Source organism: Danio rerio, chromosome 4 (assembly GCF_052040795.2).
Source record: "Danio rerio strain M-AB ecotype USA chromosome 4, GRCz13ab, whole genome shotgun sequence".
Lineage (NCBI taxonomy): Eukaryota > Metazoa > Chordata > Actinopteri > Cypriniformes > Danionidae > Danio > Danio rerio.
The window spans coordinates 68,361,685-68,380,395 of record NC_141024.2 but is presented as its reverse complement, the minus strand read 5'-3'; the positions used below and the strand labels follow the sequence as shown (position 1 = coordinate 68,380,395).

The 18,711-nt window shown below is 40.2% G+C and overlaps 2 protein-coding genes and 4 non-coding genes across 14 annotated transcripts in view; 5 read left to right on the top strand and 1 right to left on the bottom strand.

Annotated features, from left to right (window-relative positions):
* Positions 1 to 18,711, top strand: part of LOC147845236 (uncharacterized) — a 934,973-nt gene that overhangs the window by 252,705 nt on the left and 663,557 nt on the right. The gene's annotated exons all lie outside the window — the stretch shown is intronic.
* On the top strand, positions 417 to 498 carry trnas-gcu (transfer RNA serine (anticodon GCU)). Its single transcript has one exon. It is a non-coding gene; the product is annotated as a tRNA-Ser (tRNA).
* On the top strand, positions 3,947 to 4,020 carry trnat-ggu (transfer RNA threonine (anticodon GGU)). The gene has a single exon. It is a non-coding gene; the product is annotated as a tRNA-Thr (tRNA).
* Positions 5,820 to 5,908, top strand: trnar-ucu (transfer RNA arginine (anticodon UCU)). Its single transcript is given in 2 exon segments — positions 5,820 to 5,856; positions 5,873 to 5,908. It is a non-coding gene; the product is annotated as a tRNA-Arg (tRNA).
* On the top strand, positions 6,760 to 6,833 carry trnal-uaa (transfer RNA leucine (anticodon UAA)). The gene has a single exon. It is a non-coding gene; the product is annotated as a tRNA-Leu (tRNA).
* Positions 16,440 to 18,711, bottom strand: part of LOC137491262 (tripartite motif-containing protein 16) — a 97,374-nt gene continuing 95,102 nt past the window's right edge. For all 3 annotated transcript variants that reach the window (XM_088650728.1, XM_088650729.1, XM_087250529.2), the window contains exons 5-6: positions 18,210 to 18,256; positions 16,440 to 18,099 (exon numbers count right to left, since the gene is read on the bottom strand). In XM_088650728.1, coding sequence (XP_088506854.1) covers positions 17,540 to 18,099; positions 18,210 to 18,256 — 607 coding nt within the window. In that variant the 3' untranslated portion in view covers positions 16,440 to 17,539. The remainder of the gene's footprint in view (positions 18,100 to 18,209; positions 18,257 to 18,711) is intronic.

Genomic DNA, 18,711 nt, shown 5'->3' with positions numbered 1-18,711 from the left:
CCATAGTCCAGCCCCCATCATGAAAGTGAGTACATACATGACGAGGTGGAAGGGTCCATCGAATCCCATCCTTGTCGTTCAAATGCTCTGGCGTTTGAAAGAGGCCGGTGCTTCCGTGGAAGTTGTTTTACTTGCACGCTCTTATCGTTTTGAAGGATGTTGTTGCAAAATTTAACCTCATCCTTACCGAAAATAGCAGCAAATACATACAAAAATGTCATTTTCCAGCCCCCATCATGAAAGTGAGTACATACATAATGAGGTGGAAGAGTCCATCGAATCCCATTTTTGTCGTTCATTTGATCTGTCGTTCATACGTCAAAACTGAAAGTCATCTGACCGAAAATAGTTGCAGAAACATACATATACAAATATGTCCCACAGTCCGGCCTCCACCGAGAAGAAGAAAGGTATGTGACGAGGTGGCCGAGTGGTTAAGGCGATGGACTGCTAATCCATTGTGCTCTGCACGCGTGGGTTTGAGTCCCATCCTCGTCGCTCATATGTTCTGGCATTCGAGAGATCATGGTGTTTCTGTAGAAGTTCTTTTACTCTCACTCTTTTAGCGTTTTGAAGGATGTTGTTGCAAAATTTTATGTCAACTTTATCGAAAATAGCTGCAAATACAAACATATGCCATAGTCCAGCCCCCATCATGAAAGTGAGTACATACATGACGAGGTGGAAGGGTCCATTGAATCCCATCCTTGTCGTTCAAATGCTCTGGCGTTTGAAAGAGGCCAGTGCTTCCGTGGAAGGTGTTTTACTCGCACGCTCTTATCGTTTTGAAGGATGTTGTTGCAAAATTTAACGTCATCTTTACCGAAAATAGCAGCCAATATATACAGAAATGTCATATTCCAGCCCCCATCATGAAAGTGAGTACATACATGACGAGGTGGAAGAGTCCATCAAATCCCATTTTTGTCGTTCATTTGATCTGTCGTTCATATGTCAAAACTGAAAGTCATCTGACCGAAAATAGTTGCAGAAACATAAATATACAAATATGTGCCACAGTCCAGCCTCCACCGAGAAGAAGGAAAGTACGTGATGAGGTGGCCGAGTGGTTAAGGCGATGGACTGCTAATCTATTGTGCTCTGCACGCGTGGGTTTGAGTCCCATCCTCGTATGTAATGAGGTTTTATCTTAACAAATGTGGGGGTTTTAATATGAATGATGATATTTTATGGATGAAACTGAAACAAAGCATGATGACTGGGATTCCTGATTTTTATAGGAAAGTTTTACAAGCATGGAGTGAGTTTTTAAGTCACGTAGATTTTAAACCTGAAGGGAGGAACATGTTATTAAATCAACCTTTGTTTTTAAATGCTAATATTTTAACACGAGAAAGAAGTATCTTTTAAATATTGGTTGGAAGCAGGTGTTTGTCAGGTTAAGGATGTTTTATATGAGATTAAAGAAGGGTTTTTACCAACCAAGTAATTGTGGATGCCATGGATGAGATTGGGGAAGATATCAAAAGAGAAACTATTTGAAATAGTGAAAAGTGCAATACCTAAAGAATGGATAGTTAAAATTGAACAAAATAATGAAAGCAATGATAATGTGAAAGTGATTTTAAAGGAAAATGAGAAGGATTTTCAAGAATGTGTTCTCTAAAATTTCTACATTTGTTTCAGAAACAAAGTGCATAACAATTTTGGAAAAAAAATCTTTGTGGAAATAGATGAAGAGGGAATCTGGAAAAATTTAAAATGGAAATATTTAGACGTAAAAATTGAAACGTTGGATTATTTTATCAGACATAATGTTATTTTCACTGAAACAAAACTGGCACAAATTGGAAGCAGTGAGAATGCATTATGCAAAATATGTGGTATGGAAAATGACGGTATTATGCATTTGTTTTTAAAATGTGTTGAATTAAATACATTTATGGCAAAGTTAAAAGAAATGATGAAACAAATGATGCCAAGTGAAACAGAGCAGATTGAGGAGGAGACAGAATGGTATAAAATATTTTTATTTGGTTTTAATGGAAGTAAAACAAGAATTGCCAATTTGTTTCTATCAGTTGCAAGAACTGTAATTTGGGAAAGAAGAAACGTTGTGAAAAATAAAAATGCTAAAATAGAGTTATGGAAAATGTATAAAAGAAAACTGGAAAACTATATAAAAACTGTGGAACAATATTTTAGAATGCAAGAAAAAGAGACTGGATTTTACAAAACGTTTATGTTGAATACTCCTTATATTATGTACTCAATAGATGGTTTAAAAATAGATTTGCCAGAATGATTATGCTTGTTGTTTTCCTGTTTTGATACCAACATAATGTCTTAAGAAATGTTTGTAAATGATATTTTAATATGCTTCTGAACTGATGTTTTAAATGTTTTTAAATGTATGTATTGTAAAATTTGAAAAATTTTTCTAATAAAAAAAAAATGGATAGCGCATTGGACTTCTAGGCTGTGAGCTGAGCCATTCAAAGGTTGTGGGTTTGAGTCCCACCAGAGTTGCAAGCTTTGCTCTTTTTCTTCACTGACTTAAGGTGTGGTGCGTTTCTAACATTTTAGGCATCTGTCCATCCCGTTTTGCTTCTTTCTTTCATTGCGCAGTGCAGGCTCAGATACTACGGGTACTCTACAATAATAACCGATGACTTAATTGAGCTGTTTTAAATAAGGGAGATTCGAAAACGGTGTAGGACCTAGTGGGCTTGAGGAATGACTCGAAGGCAAGCTGTGGTTTTGGGGAAAAGTAACTGCCACCTATTGTTGAGATCACGCCTTTTGGATTTGTCGTACAAGAGCCTCTTTATGCATGTGCAAAGTAACTGAGTAGAAAGCACAGTAAATTTTGCTCCCCCTCCACTGTCTTAGATGAAACTGCGTTTGGAAATATCATACCCAGAGGTTTTTTCTTTTAGTGTTAAGACTAAGTTGGCCAGAGCACCTGTCTTGGGAACAGCAGGTGCTAGGTTCAAATCCAAACTGCACCTTTCCTTCAGATGATGGGAGAGTGGCTTTCTGATCTGAAACTCTTTCAATGGCCGATAGCATATGTTTGTCCTGATTTTTATATTTTCCGAGCTGACTCTGGGTTTGGATGTAATAAAACTGGAGGTACCAAAAAACACTTAACACATGATTTAGGATAGATTAAATAAAAATAAATTCATGCACTTTTTGCTTTGATCTTGAACAGAGGCCAGGTTACCGGTCAGGTTTGAGACATGATCATCCAGACTCTAAAAGACCGCGTCCGTCTTGTCAGCATTTTCTGCATCCTGACATGCTGGTTTTTGTTGTGTATTATTTTTTCTTCTTCGATTTTTGTTATCGGGCAAATGTCTCTTGCTGTGAATATCTGTGGCGCTGTGGCTTAGCTGGTCAAAGCGCCTGTCTTGTAAACAGGAGATCCTGGCCTCTAATCCCAGCAGCGCCTTAGTCCAGGTGGTGTGTGAGCTTGTTTTATAGAGCTTACCGGAATGAATTATAAAATTGTATAGCTTTGAGGCGTAATAAATAGTGTGACAAATAGAGTTAAACAACCTCTTTGCTTGCCATTTTAAGACTTGCTGTCTTTTTTTTGTCTCTGTCTGCAAAAACATCTTGACCTTCAGCGTTGGCGCTGTGGCTTAGTTGGTCAAAGCGCCTGTCTAGTAAACAGGAGATCCTGGGTTCAAATCTCAGCAGTGCTTAATGTACAGGTTTCATGTTTGCTTTTTGTTAAGAGTAACGAGTGTTTACACAGCGGGATGTTTAGCAGTCGGTTTCTTAACAAAACTCAAATCCTTAAGAACGCTGCTCGTTCAAGAGGGCTTTGGACGATGGCTTTATATAGCATAGTGTGGTATTGCCTAACCAATTGGACTTTAATATTTCAAGTCCAGACATTCCCACATGCAGCGCTACCGTTGTTAGTTTTTTTTATTTTTTGGAATTAAACAATTAACCCCTGTCAAGGTTGTTTGGCGCTGTGGCTTAGTTGGTCAAAGTGCCTGTCTGGTAAACAGGAGATCCTGGCTTCGATTCCCAACAGTGCCATGTACGCCATTGGCTGTTCTTTCATGGGCCAGAGAGTACTAAAAAGTGCTTTCTGTGCAAAAGTGCTACAGAAAGCAGAACACTCAGGCTCTGTGGCGCAATGGATAGCGCATTGGACAAATTGGACTTCTAGGCTGTGAGCTGAGCCATTCAAAGGTTGTGGGTTCGAGTCCCACCAGAGTTGCAAGCATGCTCTTTTTCTTAACTGACTTAAGGTGTGGTGCGTTTCTAACATTTTAGGCATCTGTCCATCCCCTTTTGCTTCTTTCTTTCATTGCGCAGTGCAGGCTCAGATACTAGGGGTACTCTACAATAAAGCCGATGACTTAATTGAGCTGTTTTAAATAAGGGAGATTAGAAAACGATGTAGGGCCTAGTGGGCTTGAGGAATGACTCGTCGGCAACCTGTAGTTTTGGGGAAAAGTAACTGCCACCTATTGTTAAGATCACGCCTTTTGGATTTGTCGTACAAGAGCCTCTTTATGCATGTGCAAAGTAACTGAGTAGAAAGCACAGTAAATTTTGCTTCCCCCCCACTGTCTTAGATGAAACTGCGTTTGGAAGTATCGTATCAAGAGGTTTTTTCTTTTAGTGTTAAGACTAAGTTGGCCAGAGCACCTGTCTTGGGAACAGCAGGTGCTAGGTTCAAATCCAAACTGCACCTTTCCTTCAGATGATGGGAGAGTGGCTTTCTGATCTGAAACTCTTTCAATGGCCGATAGCATATGTTTGTCCTGATTTTTATATTTTCCGAGCTGACTCTGGGTTTGGATGTAATGAAACTGGAGGTACCAAAAAACACTTTACACATGATTTAGGATAGATTAAATAAAAATAAATTCATGCACTTTTTGCTTTGATCTTGAACAGAGGCCAGGTTACCGGTCAGGTTTGAGACATGATCATCCAGACTCTAAAAGACCGCGTCCGTCTTGTCAGCATTTTCTGCATCCTGACATGCTGGTTTTTGTTGTGTATTATTTTTTCTTCTTCGATTTTTGTTATCAGGCAAATGTCTCTTACTGTGAATATCTGTGGCCCTGTGGCTTAGCTGGTCAAAGTGCCTGTCTTGTAAACAGGAGATCCTGGGCTCAAATCCTAGCAGCGCCTTAGTCCAGGTGGTGTGTGTGCTTGTTTTATAGAGCTTACCGGAATGAATTATAAAATTGTATAGCTTTGAGGCGTAATGAATAGTGTGACAAATAGAGTTAAACAACCTCTTTGCTTGCCATTTTAAGACTTGCTGTCTTTTTTTAGTCTCTGTGTGCAAAAACAATTTGACTTTCAGCGTTGGCGCTGTGGCTTAGTTGGTTAAAGCGCCTGTCTAGTAAACAGGAGATCCTGGGTTCAAATCTCAGCAGTGCCTAATGTACAGGTTTCATGTTTGCTTTTTGTTAAGAGTAACGAGTGTTTACGCAGCGGGATGTTTAGCAGTCGGTTTCTTAACAAAACTCAAATCCTTAAGAACGCTGCTCGTTCAAGAGGGCTTTGGACGATGGCTTTATGTAGCATAGTGTGGTAATGCCTAACCAATTGGACTTTAATATTTCAAGTCCAGACATTCCCACATGCAGCGCTACCGTTGTTAGTTTTTTTTAATTTTTTGGAATTAAACAATTAGCTCCTGTCAAGGTTGTTTGGCGCTGTGGCTTAGTTGGTCAAAGTGCCTGTCTAGTAAACAGGAGATCCTGGCTTCGATTCCCAACAGTGCCATGTCCACCGTTGGCTGTACTTTCATGGGCCAGAGAGTACTAAAAAGTGCTTTCTGTGCAAAAGTGCTACAGAAAGCAGAGCACTTAGGCTCTGTGGCGCAATGGATAGCGCATTGGACTTCTAGGCTGTGAGCTGAGCCATTCAAAGGTTGTGGGTTCGAGTCCCACCAGAGTCGCAAGCTTTGCTCTTTTTCTTCACTGACTTAAGGTGTGGTGCGTTTCTAACATTTTAGGCATCTGTCCATCCCCTTTTGCTTCTTTCTTTCATTGCGCAGTGCAGGCTCAGATACTAGGGGTACTCTACAATAAAGCCAAAGACTTAATTGAGCTGTTTTAAATAAGGGAGATTAGAAAACGATGTAGGGCCTAGTGGGCTTGAGGAATGACTCGTCGGCAACCTGTGGTTTTGGGGAAAAGTAACTGCCACCTATTGTTGAGATCACGTCTTTTGGATTTGTCGTACAAGAGCCTCTTTATGCATGTGCAAATTAACTGAGTAGAAAGCACAGTAAATTTTGCTTACCCCCTACTGTCTTAGATGAAACTGCGTTTGGAAGTATCGTATCAAGAGGTTTTTTCTTTTAGTGTTAAGACTAAGTTGGCCAGAGCACCTGTCTTGGGAACAGCAGGTGCTAGGTTCAAATCCAAACTGCACCTTTCCCTCAGATTATGGGAGAGTGGCTTTCTGATCTGAAACTCTTCCAATGGCCGATAGCATATGTTTGTCCTGATTTCCATTTTCCGAGCTGACTCTGGGTTTGGATGTAATAAAACTGGAGGTACCAAAAAACACTTAACACATGATTTAGGATAGATTAAATAAAGATAAATTCATGCACTTTTTGCTTTGATCTTGAACAGAGGCCAGGTTACCGGTCAGGTTTGAGACATGATCATCCAGACTCTAAAAGACCGCGTCCGTCTTGTCAGCATTTTCTGCATCCTGACATGCTGGTTTTTGTTGTGTATTATTTTTTCTTCTTCGATTTTTGTTATCCGGCAAATGTCTCTTACCATGAATTTCTGTGGCGCTGTGGCTTAGCTGGTCAAAGCGCCTGTCTTAAAAACAGGAGATCCTGGCCTCTAATCCCAGCAGCGCCTTAGTCCAGGTGGTGCGTGTGCTTGTTTTATAGAGCTTACCGGAATGAATTATAAAATTGTATAGCTTTGAGGCGTAATGAATAGTGCGACAAATAGAGTTAAACAACCTCTTTGCTTGCCATTTTAAGACTTGCTGTCTTTTTTTAGTCTCTGTGTGCAAAAACGTCTTGCCACCTGTTCAGCGTTGGCGCTGTGGCTTAGTTGGTCAAAGTGCCTGTCTGGTAAGAAACTTGGCTGAGGCCAAGATGGCGACAGGTGGAACAGGTGTTGTCATAACACTCCTAGTCTACTGTTATTTTACAAGCTTGACAGCGGCTATTCGTGTGGATCCGGTTCGGATGTTTTGCAGCATCTATCCACTGTCTTATCATAATGACAATCCGCATATATACAAGGATCTGGGCTACAAACGAAAAGGTAACGAACTGGCAAGGACAAGTACAGGCTATGGAACTTATGCACTGGCTGTGACCATGGTATACCCATCGCTGTATAACAAGATCACAAAGAAAAAAAAAGCAATGACAACTACACAATCGTCACGGACAGGACTTATTATCGCAATATGCTTGATGTTATCTGGGGATATCGACCCGTGCCCAGGCCCGCACCACTTCAAGACGCTGAGAGAGGCTAACCCTCAAACGGAGGACAAACGCGCTACTCTTACCTTACAGGTATGCTCTTCATGTACACTTTTATCGTCTGCACAACAGGCTAATTCTCTGCTTTCTCTCTGCCCGACGCCAAATACGCTCAAGCTGTCTGTCCAGGGGGTAGAGTGTGTGAAAGGCGCGGCCGCGGTTCCGGGGTGGTTGGATGGCGAGCGGCAGGGGGAAAAAACGCATCCGAGGTTGTGTGTCGGCATGTCGGACAGAAGCTTCGGTCGGGAGTTCGCTGGACGGGTGTGTGAGTTTCGTGGAAACAAGAGACCTGATCCAGAAACGCAGCAACAACAACAAACTTTTTTGAATGACAGCGCGAGCACCATGGCAACAAACAGTGTAAACAGGAAACGGCTCAACCCAGGGGTTGTCAAAAACCGGAAACATGCGTTCTTTAACACTGTTAATAACTCAAAAATTGTGTGGGACCCTAAAATGAAACCCAAAGGTCTTTTAGGTAGGCATTTAAATATAAGAAGCATTTTATCTAAATCTGAACAAATTACCCATCTGTTAACTAACTCAAACCTGGACTACCTTTGCCTATCTGAGACATGGCTGTACAAATATGCCCCTTCTGCGGCATTTAACATATCTGGCTATACAATGTTCAGGAAAGACAGAGAAGGAGCAAAAGGTGGTGGTGTTATGATATATGTAAAAGATAATCTCCAATGTGAGGAAATTAATTGGCTTTGTGATTATGAATTCGAATGCTTGGGTTTAAATGTCAGACTATCACCCCAAATGTCATTTAAAATCATTGTGATTTATCGTCCCCCATCCTCGGATGGTACTTTTTATGATAGGTTTGAAAAGTTACTTAAAGAAAGTAACTTAAATAAAGAAACTGTTATTTTAGGGGATTTTAACATAAACTGGGAGGATACATCTTGTAGAAACAAACTTAAAAGAATAACTGACAAATTTGACCTTGTTCAAATGATAAATGGTCCCACAAGAATCACCACTTCAAGTAGTACTCAGATTGATCTAATATTTACCAACAGACCTGAAAGGATAATTAAAACCTATAATATGTTAGCTGGCATTTCTGACCACAATTTGACACTTGTGGCCAGAAAACTCTCCAAAAAGAGATTTAAATTTTCTGCCAGAGAACATGAATTTATAGGAATACCAAGAAATAGAAGGGAGGGATTTAAAAAATGCTGTAGAGCAAATTGACTGGGACAGACTATTACTGGGTTCTGATCTTGAAAAGGACCGTGGATCTTTTGTAGGAACAATCGAGAAAACAGTAAAGAATTCAGCACTAAACTTAAATGCAAACACAATAAAAATATACTACCCTGGATTAACTCTGACATACTAAAACTAATGAAAGAGAGAGATTTTGCGTTAAAAAAATAATTAAGAGTAAATCGGCTAGTGATAGAAACATGTTTACAACATTAAGAAATAGAGTAGTAAAAAACATACGAAAAGCCAAAGCTGATTATTTCCTAACATTAATAGAAAAAGCAAAAGGGGATTCTAAAACAATCTGGAACCAACTAAAAAAAGTTGTTAGACATGATACAAAAAACAAAAAGATATTGGAAGTTATGATAGATGGGCATATCACAAATAACGCCTGCAAAATTGCAGAGGCCTTTAATAATTTTTTATTAACTCAGTTTCAAATATGGTCCCATTGTGTCCATCAAAAATTTCTAACATGTGCTCTTTAAATAGTTCACAGCCAATTTTCAGCATAAGTAATATCTCAGAATCTGATGCCTTACAGGCAATAAAATCTCTCAAATCCTCCAGAACTAAAGAAACTTTTGGTATAGACTCTCTTATGTTGAAAGAACTTAGTTCTACACTATTAACCCCAATAACTAAACTTCTCAATCGTTCCATTTCTGAAGCAATATTTCCATGTGTATGGAAGTCATCTGCTGTCATTCCAATTTTTAAAAACGGGGATCATTATTCACTTTCCAACTATAGGCCAATCAGTATTATTCCCACTGTGTCTAAAGTTGCAGAGAAACTCATTGCCAATCAATTAATTAAACATCTAAACACCACTACATTTTCTCTTCATCCAATGCAATTCGGTTTCAGATCTCAACACTCCACTGAAACTGCAAATTGTTTTCTCATAGAAAATATTAAACATCTACTGGATAAAGGTGGTGTAGTTGGTGCTGTGATTCTTGACCTGAAAAAAGCTTTTGACACTGTAAATCATAAAATATTATTGTCCAAATTAACTAAATTTAATATGTCACCAGAGTCATTGAAGTGGTTTGAATCATTGTTACATACCTGTACATTTCTGTGTTGCGTAATTATTATTTATATATATTTTTTTTTCTCGCTAGTCTCTTTCTTTCTCTCTCTCTCTCTCTCTCTCTCTCTCTCTCCCCGTGCTCGCTTGCTCTCTACCTCTCTCCCGCTTCCACCTACACAGTGGCTCCGATTGGCTACCGCTGCCCAGCTGTTTGCCGTGCCCCCCATGACGTCATCCAAGGTCTCCAATCCTGCCACCGTGGCATAAAAGTGGTGACAGGACGCTACACTGGAGGCCCTGAATTTCTGTGTTGTGCTGTGTGTCTTTGTTTTTTGATATATGTCTACTGTGTGTTACAATTTGGTATCTGTCCGTTATTTGTTCTCCATTTGTCTACCGTCGATGTCATGCGCATCTGAGGTTGGAGAGTGGGACAGGTAAGAATGTCGTGCGACATACATTGTGCACAAGTAGTTTGAATATCTCTGTATTAGACACACTAGGTAAGGGGCGTGCTCCACCCACTGTACTTTTGGTTTTCCCATCAAAGATCAGCGTAGGTTAGGTAGTGCGTATTAGACACGAAGATTCTTTTCAATAACTTCTGCATTTTTATTTTGGATAGATAGGGTAGAGATTGGGCCAAATAGATTGCTTTTGTTTTATTTATTTTTATTGTTTGGATGCCGTCCGCGTCTCATTTCTCCAACTCTCCCATATCTGGTCAAACATCTTATGTCATTTGTTATCTGTGAAATTCAATGTCCCTTTGTAAATATCTTTCTATATATATTTTTTTTTTGGCATTCATTATTATCAATATTTTTGTAAATAAAATCACGTATTGCATTTAGCTGGTCTTGGTTTTTGTCCCTCATTTATTGATGTTGTGTGGTTGCTTATGTGTTTCACCCAAAAGTTAATGTTACTCCTCTTCCCCTTTATTTAACATCTTTTAAATCGTAACATTAAATGGGGGCTCGTCCCGAATAAAGAAAGATTCCCAAAAAAAAATAAATAAATAAATAAATTGGAAGTGAAACTATTTGCATCCACACATATATCTTAAGTGTTGGGTGGTGTTGTGTGAGATAGCTGACGCTGTGTGCAGGCATTATGGTCGTATTTGATTTACAGGCTTTTATTCTCAAACCGAGTTGGGAACAAATTGATAAGTGTAGAAAAGATGACTTATTGATTATTGCAAGCCATTATGACATTTCTGTTGAAAAACAGGCTTTAAAGAAAGAGATCAAACGCTTGGTTGAAACACGCTTGGTTGAGCTGAAAATACTGCAGGGGAGTGATGAAGGCGGTGAGGGCATGCGACATTCCAGCATGGAGGCGCGGCCTGCTGATTCCTTGAATGAGCTGGGTGAAGGTTTTGGTGAAGGTTTGGATGAAGTAGATGCCGAGGCGGAGGCTGATGGTAAGCCTGCTCTTCCTCCCTTTTATCCTTTTTCCCCTGTTTCCACTGGGTCTAGAGAAGACGTACGTTTAAAGGTACGTCTGGCCCAAATGCAAATGGAGACGCAGGAAAAGATGCAGGCTCGCCAAGCTGAATTAGACATGCGTGTACAAATACGTAAGCTGGAGATCGAGGCTGATACGCAAGTAAGGCTGCGACAGCTTGAGCTGGATGCTGCGAAGGCTGCTGCCAGCCCAGCTGCGCAGTCAAGCACTGCGCACAGTCCTGTGTCCCCCCCGCCGTCTGATACATCCTCGCTTGCCTTTGATGTCAGCCGTTATATAGCTTTTGTTCCCCAGTTTAGAGAAAGCGAAGTTGATACATATTTTAACGCTTTCGAGCGCATTGCGTCTGCTCTGCGTTGCCCAAAAGATGTCTGGTCTCTTCTCCTCCAGTGTAAGTTGATAGGGAAGGCTCAGGAAGTCTGCTCGACTCTTTCATTAGAAGATAGTTTGCAGTATGACACTGTCAAGTCAGCAGTCCTTCGTGCTTGTGAGCTGGTACCAGAAGCTTATCGGCAAAGATTTAGAAACCATAAGAAGAATAGCCATCAGACATTTGTGGAGTTTTCACGGGAGAAATCAGTCCTGTTTGATAAGTGGTGTGCTGCATGTTAGCAACTGATTTTGCAAAGTTACGAGAATTGCTGTTAATTGAGGAGTTTAAGTCGTGTTTACCAGAAAAGGTAGTAGTTTATTTAAATGAACAGAAAGTGTCCACTGTGTCTCAAGCAGCTGTGCTTGCAGATGAGTTTGTGCTAACGCATAAAAATGTGTTTACTTCAGTGCGTCCCGAAAAGAGCTCATCTGGCTCGCATGTGCAGTCACAACCATCTAGTTCGAATTCCAGTCCACAAACTACTAAAAATGACCTTGAGTGCTACTACTGCCACAAGAAAGGGCACAAATTATCTGACTGTATTATTTTTAAAAGAAAACAGCAACAGCCAAAAAGTGTTGGATTTGTGAATTCGGTTACTGTGTTACCGAGTGATGCTTGCAATAGCAGTTTTGCGCCTTTTCTAATGAAAGGTTGGATTTCTTTATCTGGAGAGACGCATGATCAGAAAGAAGTTCAAATCTTGCGTGACACTGGCGCCGCTCAGAGCTTTATTCTTTCTGATTGTTTACCGCTGTCAGATAAATCGTACTGCTGTGCCAGCGTTTTAGTTCAAGGATTTGAGATGGGTATTGTAAATGTGCCTTTACACCGTGTACATTTGCAATGCGATCTAATTACAGGATTTGTGAAAGTTGGTGTGCGTTCTTCTTTGCCTGTAAATGGAGTTGACATCATTTTAGGAAATGATTTAGCAGGAGGGAAAGTGATGCCTGTTGTGGAAGTGTTAGACAGTCCGACTGTGTCCTCTTCACCTGACATTTTTACAAAAAACTATCCTGAAGTGTTTTCTGCGTGTGCTGTCACACGAGCGCAGATGCGCAGAACTGGCGAGGACGCCGCGTTGGATGACACTTTTATGGCAGACCAGTTACCTTCTCCTCCCTCTGATTCAGAGTCAAGTTCAAAGGCTCACTCAAGTTCAGTGTCGGTAAGAGCGCATGCGCCACTAAATTCTAATGCTTTACCATTAAATATCACCAGAGATCAAATGTGTGCTGCACAACGAAAAGATCCTAATTTGAGTAAATGCTTTGATTCGGCTCTGGATCCTGAGGTTGCTAAAAAGAGTCAGGTTGCTTATTTTGTTGAAGATGGTCTGCTGATGAGAAAGTGGAGTCCTAATAATAGAGGAGACTTAGACTGGAGTGCTGTGTATCAAATTGTCATACCTGATCTGTACAGACAGCAAATTATGAGTTTAGCTCATGATCATCACATGTCAGGACATTTGGGGGTGACAAAAACGTATGATCGTATCATTAGACATTTTTTTTGGCCGGGCATGAAAAAGAATGTGGCTGAATATTGTCGCACCTGTCATACTTGTCAGGTCACTGGAAAGCCTAATCAGGTGATTCCCCCTGCCCCTCTTGTGCCTATTCCTGTGATTGGTGAGCCATTTGAAAATGTTATCGTTGATTGTGTCGGACCCTTGCCAAAGACTAAATCAGGAAATCAATTTCTTCTAACTATTATGTGCCGCGCAACCCGTTTTCCTGAAGCAGTGCCACTGCGTAAAATTACAGCTTCTGCCGTTTCAAAAGCACTCGTTAAATTTTTTTCTGCATTCGGACTTCCTAAAGTTGTTCAAACAGATCAAGGAACTAATTTTCTCTCTAAATTGTTCTCACAAATTCTAAAAACCCTTGGCATTTCCCACCGTCATTCTTGTGCATATCACCCCGAAAGTCAGGGTGCGCTTGAGAGGTTCCATCAAACCTTGAAAAGCATGTTAAGAAAATATGCAATGGACACTGAAAAAGACTGGGACGAGGGTGTGCCATTGGTTTTGTTCTCAGTGCGTGAAACCGTTCAAGAATCGCTTGGATTTAGCCCAGCAGATCTAATTTATGCACACGGGTTTCGGGGACCTTTGAAGATTTTGAAGGAAAATATTTTAAACACTGACTCAAACGTTAAGTGTAATATTCTGGACTTTGTTAGTCGATTTTGAGAGCGTTTGCATGCTGCGTGTTCTCTCGCTCGAGAATCCCTCAGTCCTTCATGCAATCAGGCATGAAGAGACGGTATGATGCAAATGCTCTCTCTCGTTGTTTTCAACCTGGCGACGAAGTTGTTGTTCTGCTGCCTATTCCTGGCTCCGTTCTTTCTGCTAGATTTTCTGGCCCATATCGAATTTTGGAAAAGATAAGTGATACTGATTACGTTATTGACACCCCTGACAGAAGACGTCAGTCACGTGTATGTCACATCAATATGCTTAAACCATATCACTCCAGAACTTCACCTGTTACATCAACAGTTCAGATCGCAGGGCCCGCGATCTCTTCTGCTGCAGTCTGTGATGTGTTCTTAGACTTACTTAAAGGTTATTGGCAAATTCCACTCAGTCCACAAGCATCTGAAATTTCTGCATTCGTTACTCCGGATTATTTTCTTCAATATTCCGTTATGGCTTTCGGCATGCGAAACGCCCCTGCAACATTTCAGAGACTCGTCAATATTGTTTTAGCCGGTGTTCCAAATTGCAACGCATACCTTGACGATTTGGTAGTATATTCATCTGACTGGAAAGAACATATTGCTCTTTTAAGGACAGTGTTTGAGAGGCTAGCAAATGCATCACTGACCCTTAATTTAGCAAAATGTGAATTCGGCCAAGCTACCGTTACATATCTGGGAAAGGAAGTTGGTAAAGGTCAAGTTCGTCCAGTTGAAGCTAAGGTCACTGCCATCTCTGAGTTTCCCATCCCAAAAACCAGACGCGAACTGCGCAGGTTTCTTGGCATGTCTGGTTATTACCGTAGTTTTTGTAGAAACTTTTCAACTGTGGTTAACCCTCTTACTAACCTTCTTAGCCCTGCTGTGCCCTATGTATGGACAGAGGAATGTCAGCGTGACAATGTGAAAGCACTCTTGTGTAGTAAATCTGTATTAGCTGCACCAGATGTGACTAAAGCTTTCAAATTGGAAGTTGATGCCAGTGGAGTTGGTGCAGGTGCTGTACTCATGCAGGAAGATAATTTTGGTATCGATCATCCGATTTGTTATTTCTCCAAGAAATTCAATAAACATCAGTTGAATTACTCAACTATTGAGAAAGAAGCTTTAGCCCTTCTTCTCGCAGTGCAGTATTTTGAGGTTTATATCGGATCCACCTGCATTCCGGTTGCAGTCTATACAGATCATAATCCGCTTGTGTTCTTGTCAAGGATGTTCAATCAAAATCAACGCCTTATGCGGTGGTCGCTGATTTTGCAGGACTACAACCTAACCATTTTCCATAAGAAGGGAGCCGAAAACGTGGTGGCAGATGCTCTTTCTCGAGCTTAAGTTGATTGCATTTTTTCTTAAAATGCTTGTGCTTATTTATTTATTTATTTATTTGTTGTCACAAGTTACAAACATATATGTTTTTTCTTTAGGGTGAGGATGTTACATTCCTGTACATTTTTGTGTTGCGTAATTATTATTTATATATATATTTTCTCGCTAGTCTCTTTCTTTCTCTCTCTCTCTCCGTGCTCGCTTGCTCTCTACCTCTCTCCCGCTTCCACCTATACAGTGGCTCCAATTGGCTACCGTTGCCCAGCTGTTTGCCGTGCCCCCCTTGACGTCACCCAAGGTCTCCAATCCAGCCGCTGCCACCGTGGCATAAAAGTGGTGACAGGACGCTACTCTGGAGGCCCTGAATTTCTGTGTTGTGCTGTGTGTCAGTGTTTTTTTTGATATATGTCTACTGTGTGTTACAATTTGGTATCTGTCCGTTATTTGTTCTCCATTTGTCTACCGTCGATGTCATGCGCATCTGAGGTTGGAGAGTGGGACAGGTAAGAATGTTGTGCAACATACATTGTGCACAAGTAGTTTGAATATCTCTGTATTAGACACACTAGGTAAGGGGCGTGCTCCACCCACTGTACTTTTTGTTTCCCATCAAAGATCAGCGTAGGTTAGGTAGTGCGTATTAGATGCGAAGATTCTTTTCAATAACTTCTGCATTTTTATTTTGGATAGATAGGGTAGAGATTGGGCCAAATAGATTGTTTTTGTTTTATTTATTTTTATTGTTTGGATGCCGCCCGCGTCTCATTTCTCCAACTCTCCCATATCTGGTCAAACATCTTATGTCATTTGTTATCTGTGAAATTCAATGTCTCTTTGTAAATATTCAATAATCTTTCTATATACATTTTTTTTTTTTTTTTGGCATTCATTATTATCACTATTTTTGTAAATAAAATCACGTATTGCATTTAGCTGGTCTTGGTTTTGTCCCTCATTTATTGATGTTGTGTGGTTGCCTATGTGTTTCACCCAAAAATTAATGTTACTCCTCTTCCCCTTTATTTAACATCTTTTAAATCGTAACAATATAGATAACATTATGGGTCTATATATGAATACAGCACTTACAAATCTCTGTGTTAGTTCATATATTCTACAGGACACTTTACAATGAGACCTACATTAGATCAGTCAGTACTGGAACTGATATAACAAGCAACTCAAGATGATCAGGATGCTGAAACTACCACAGCATATTACTGTTAGACACAAAATTAGCTGAGCCCAGTGAATATACAAGGGAGAATCACATCAAGTGTTAATAAAGATGAAAAATCAAGAGAAAATAAGACTTTAACTTCAGCTGAAATGTTGTTTTATTCAATATCTCATTTGACTTTACATTAAAATTCAGTTTTCTTTATCAAATACAAACTCATACACACGACAACCATTGAAATGCTTATACGACCAGCCATGACCTTAAACACAACAAGATTATAGATGAGAAATAAATTACTGAATGAAATAAGAAATAAAATATAGACAAACTTTAGTCATAGGAAATATATCTGTAGAGAATAAAATCAACACATTAAACCCCGCGGCTATACAACTGTAGAGAACTTTAGCTGTAGACTGACTCCATGTACAGTGACACCATAACTGAACTGAACTACAATACACACAGAGATGTGTGTGTGTGTGTGTGTGTAACTGTGGTTGAATGTGCAGATGTGTCCACAGACGTGCTGTGTGTGTGTGTGTGTGTTGTGATTGAGAGAGCATCTGGTCTGTGTTCAGAAGCTCCTCTTCAGTGTCCAAGTGTTGGTCTTGATGGAGCAGAAGCCTTTACTTCTCTGAGCGCAGCAGGAAAGCTTCAGCTAAACTGTGTTTTCCTACTTTAGTCAATCCAACACTGAAAACTCCTAATCTAGTCAAGAGTTACAGGCTTATTACTGGACACAGATATTGCTGAGCTTGATTTATTTGCTTTATTAAGCATTATTAATGCACAGTTGTGCTTGTTAATGCACTGAGAGTCAACAAGAACTAACAGAGAACAACTTTATTGTCATCAACTAACATGAACAGATCAATAAATACTGGAATAAATGTGTTTTTATTGTTCAGTTCAAGTCAAATCATGAAGAAGAAGAAGATCAGAAGAGCAGAAACAAACGTCACACTTCATTTCTCCTTTATTCATTGAGCTGCTGGATTTCTCTACAGTTGATTCAAGATTTGACAGAGATTCAGACAGGATTCAGACATGTCCATGTTCATCATCACATTCTAATATCAGCAGTGGATTTGACATTGACTTTTATTATTTGTGCTCAAACAACAGAGAAACAATGAAGAAGATCAATCTGTAGACAAGAATAAACTTTACTTCACACACACACACACACACACACACACACACACACACACACACACAAAGAGTCTTCAGTCTTCAGCTCAGTTTCACTGATGATGCATAAATCATAAACCTCATATCTAATGCAGCAAAATTATAATAAAACCCAAACCCAGGATAGAGCGGCTCAGTGAATGTGGTCTGGACTGAGTGGATGAGGCTCATTGTGTCTCTATAAATGTTGTAGAAGATCAGAGTTCCTGCACTGTGATCCACAAACACTCCTATTCTCCTGCTGAGCGGCTTCACTGGGAGATCAGTGTGTGTGTTATTGTGACTGAATGTGAATCTGGAGGGAGAGCAGAACAAACTCCAGGACTGAGCATTATGTCCAAACACACACTCAGCACCTCTTCCCTTCCTCCTGATGCTCTTATATGACACTGATATACACACATCATCTCCACTCCAGTCAATTTCCCAGTAACAGTGTCCACACACACTCTCTCTGCACAACACCTGAGGACAATCATCAAATCTGTCTGGATGATCAGGATACGGCTGATTCTCACTCACACTCTTCACCTCTCTGTTCTCCTCAGACAGTTTGAGTTTAGTGTGTGCTGTGTTTGGATCCAGTGTGAGGAAACAGACATCTGAACACAAAAACACACACATTTATAACCACAGCTGTGTGTGTGTGTGTGTGTGTGTGTGTGTGTGTGTGTCTGTGTGTGTCTGTCTGTCTGTGTGTGTGTAGTCCTACATTTGCGTGGTCCTGCTGTAATCCTCTTCTCTTCTCCATGATCCAGACTGTGAACACACACAGATTGACATTCAGTCAGTACACAGACATCAGCTTATAACATGCGCACGTACACACACACACACTTGTCAGCAGATGTGCAGTCAGAATGATTGTGATCAAACATCCCTCATTATTCTATTATCCTTATGTTCCCTGATATAATACACTTTCCTCAGCTCACATACTCTGGTGAAGACATACAGAAGATACAGCATTTAGAGTAGAACAATCAGTTCATGTAAAGGGAGGGGGACACATTTAGTCTTTATTAATTTTGATGAATCTCTTTATTTTGCAAAAGTCCTCTTCAGTTTGGCTGACAGTGGAACAAAAGTTCTAATGGCAACTCATTTATACAGCACAGCCTACGTCTAGCCTCATGTAGAGCCAGAATGAGTTTAAACAGATCATCATTAAACTGAAGCTCCTCTCATGCTGAACGGATTTCATTATGTTCTGT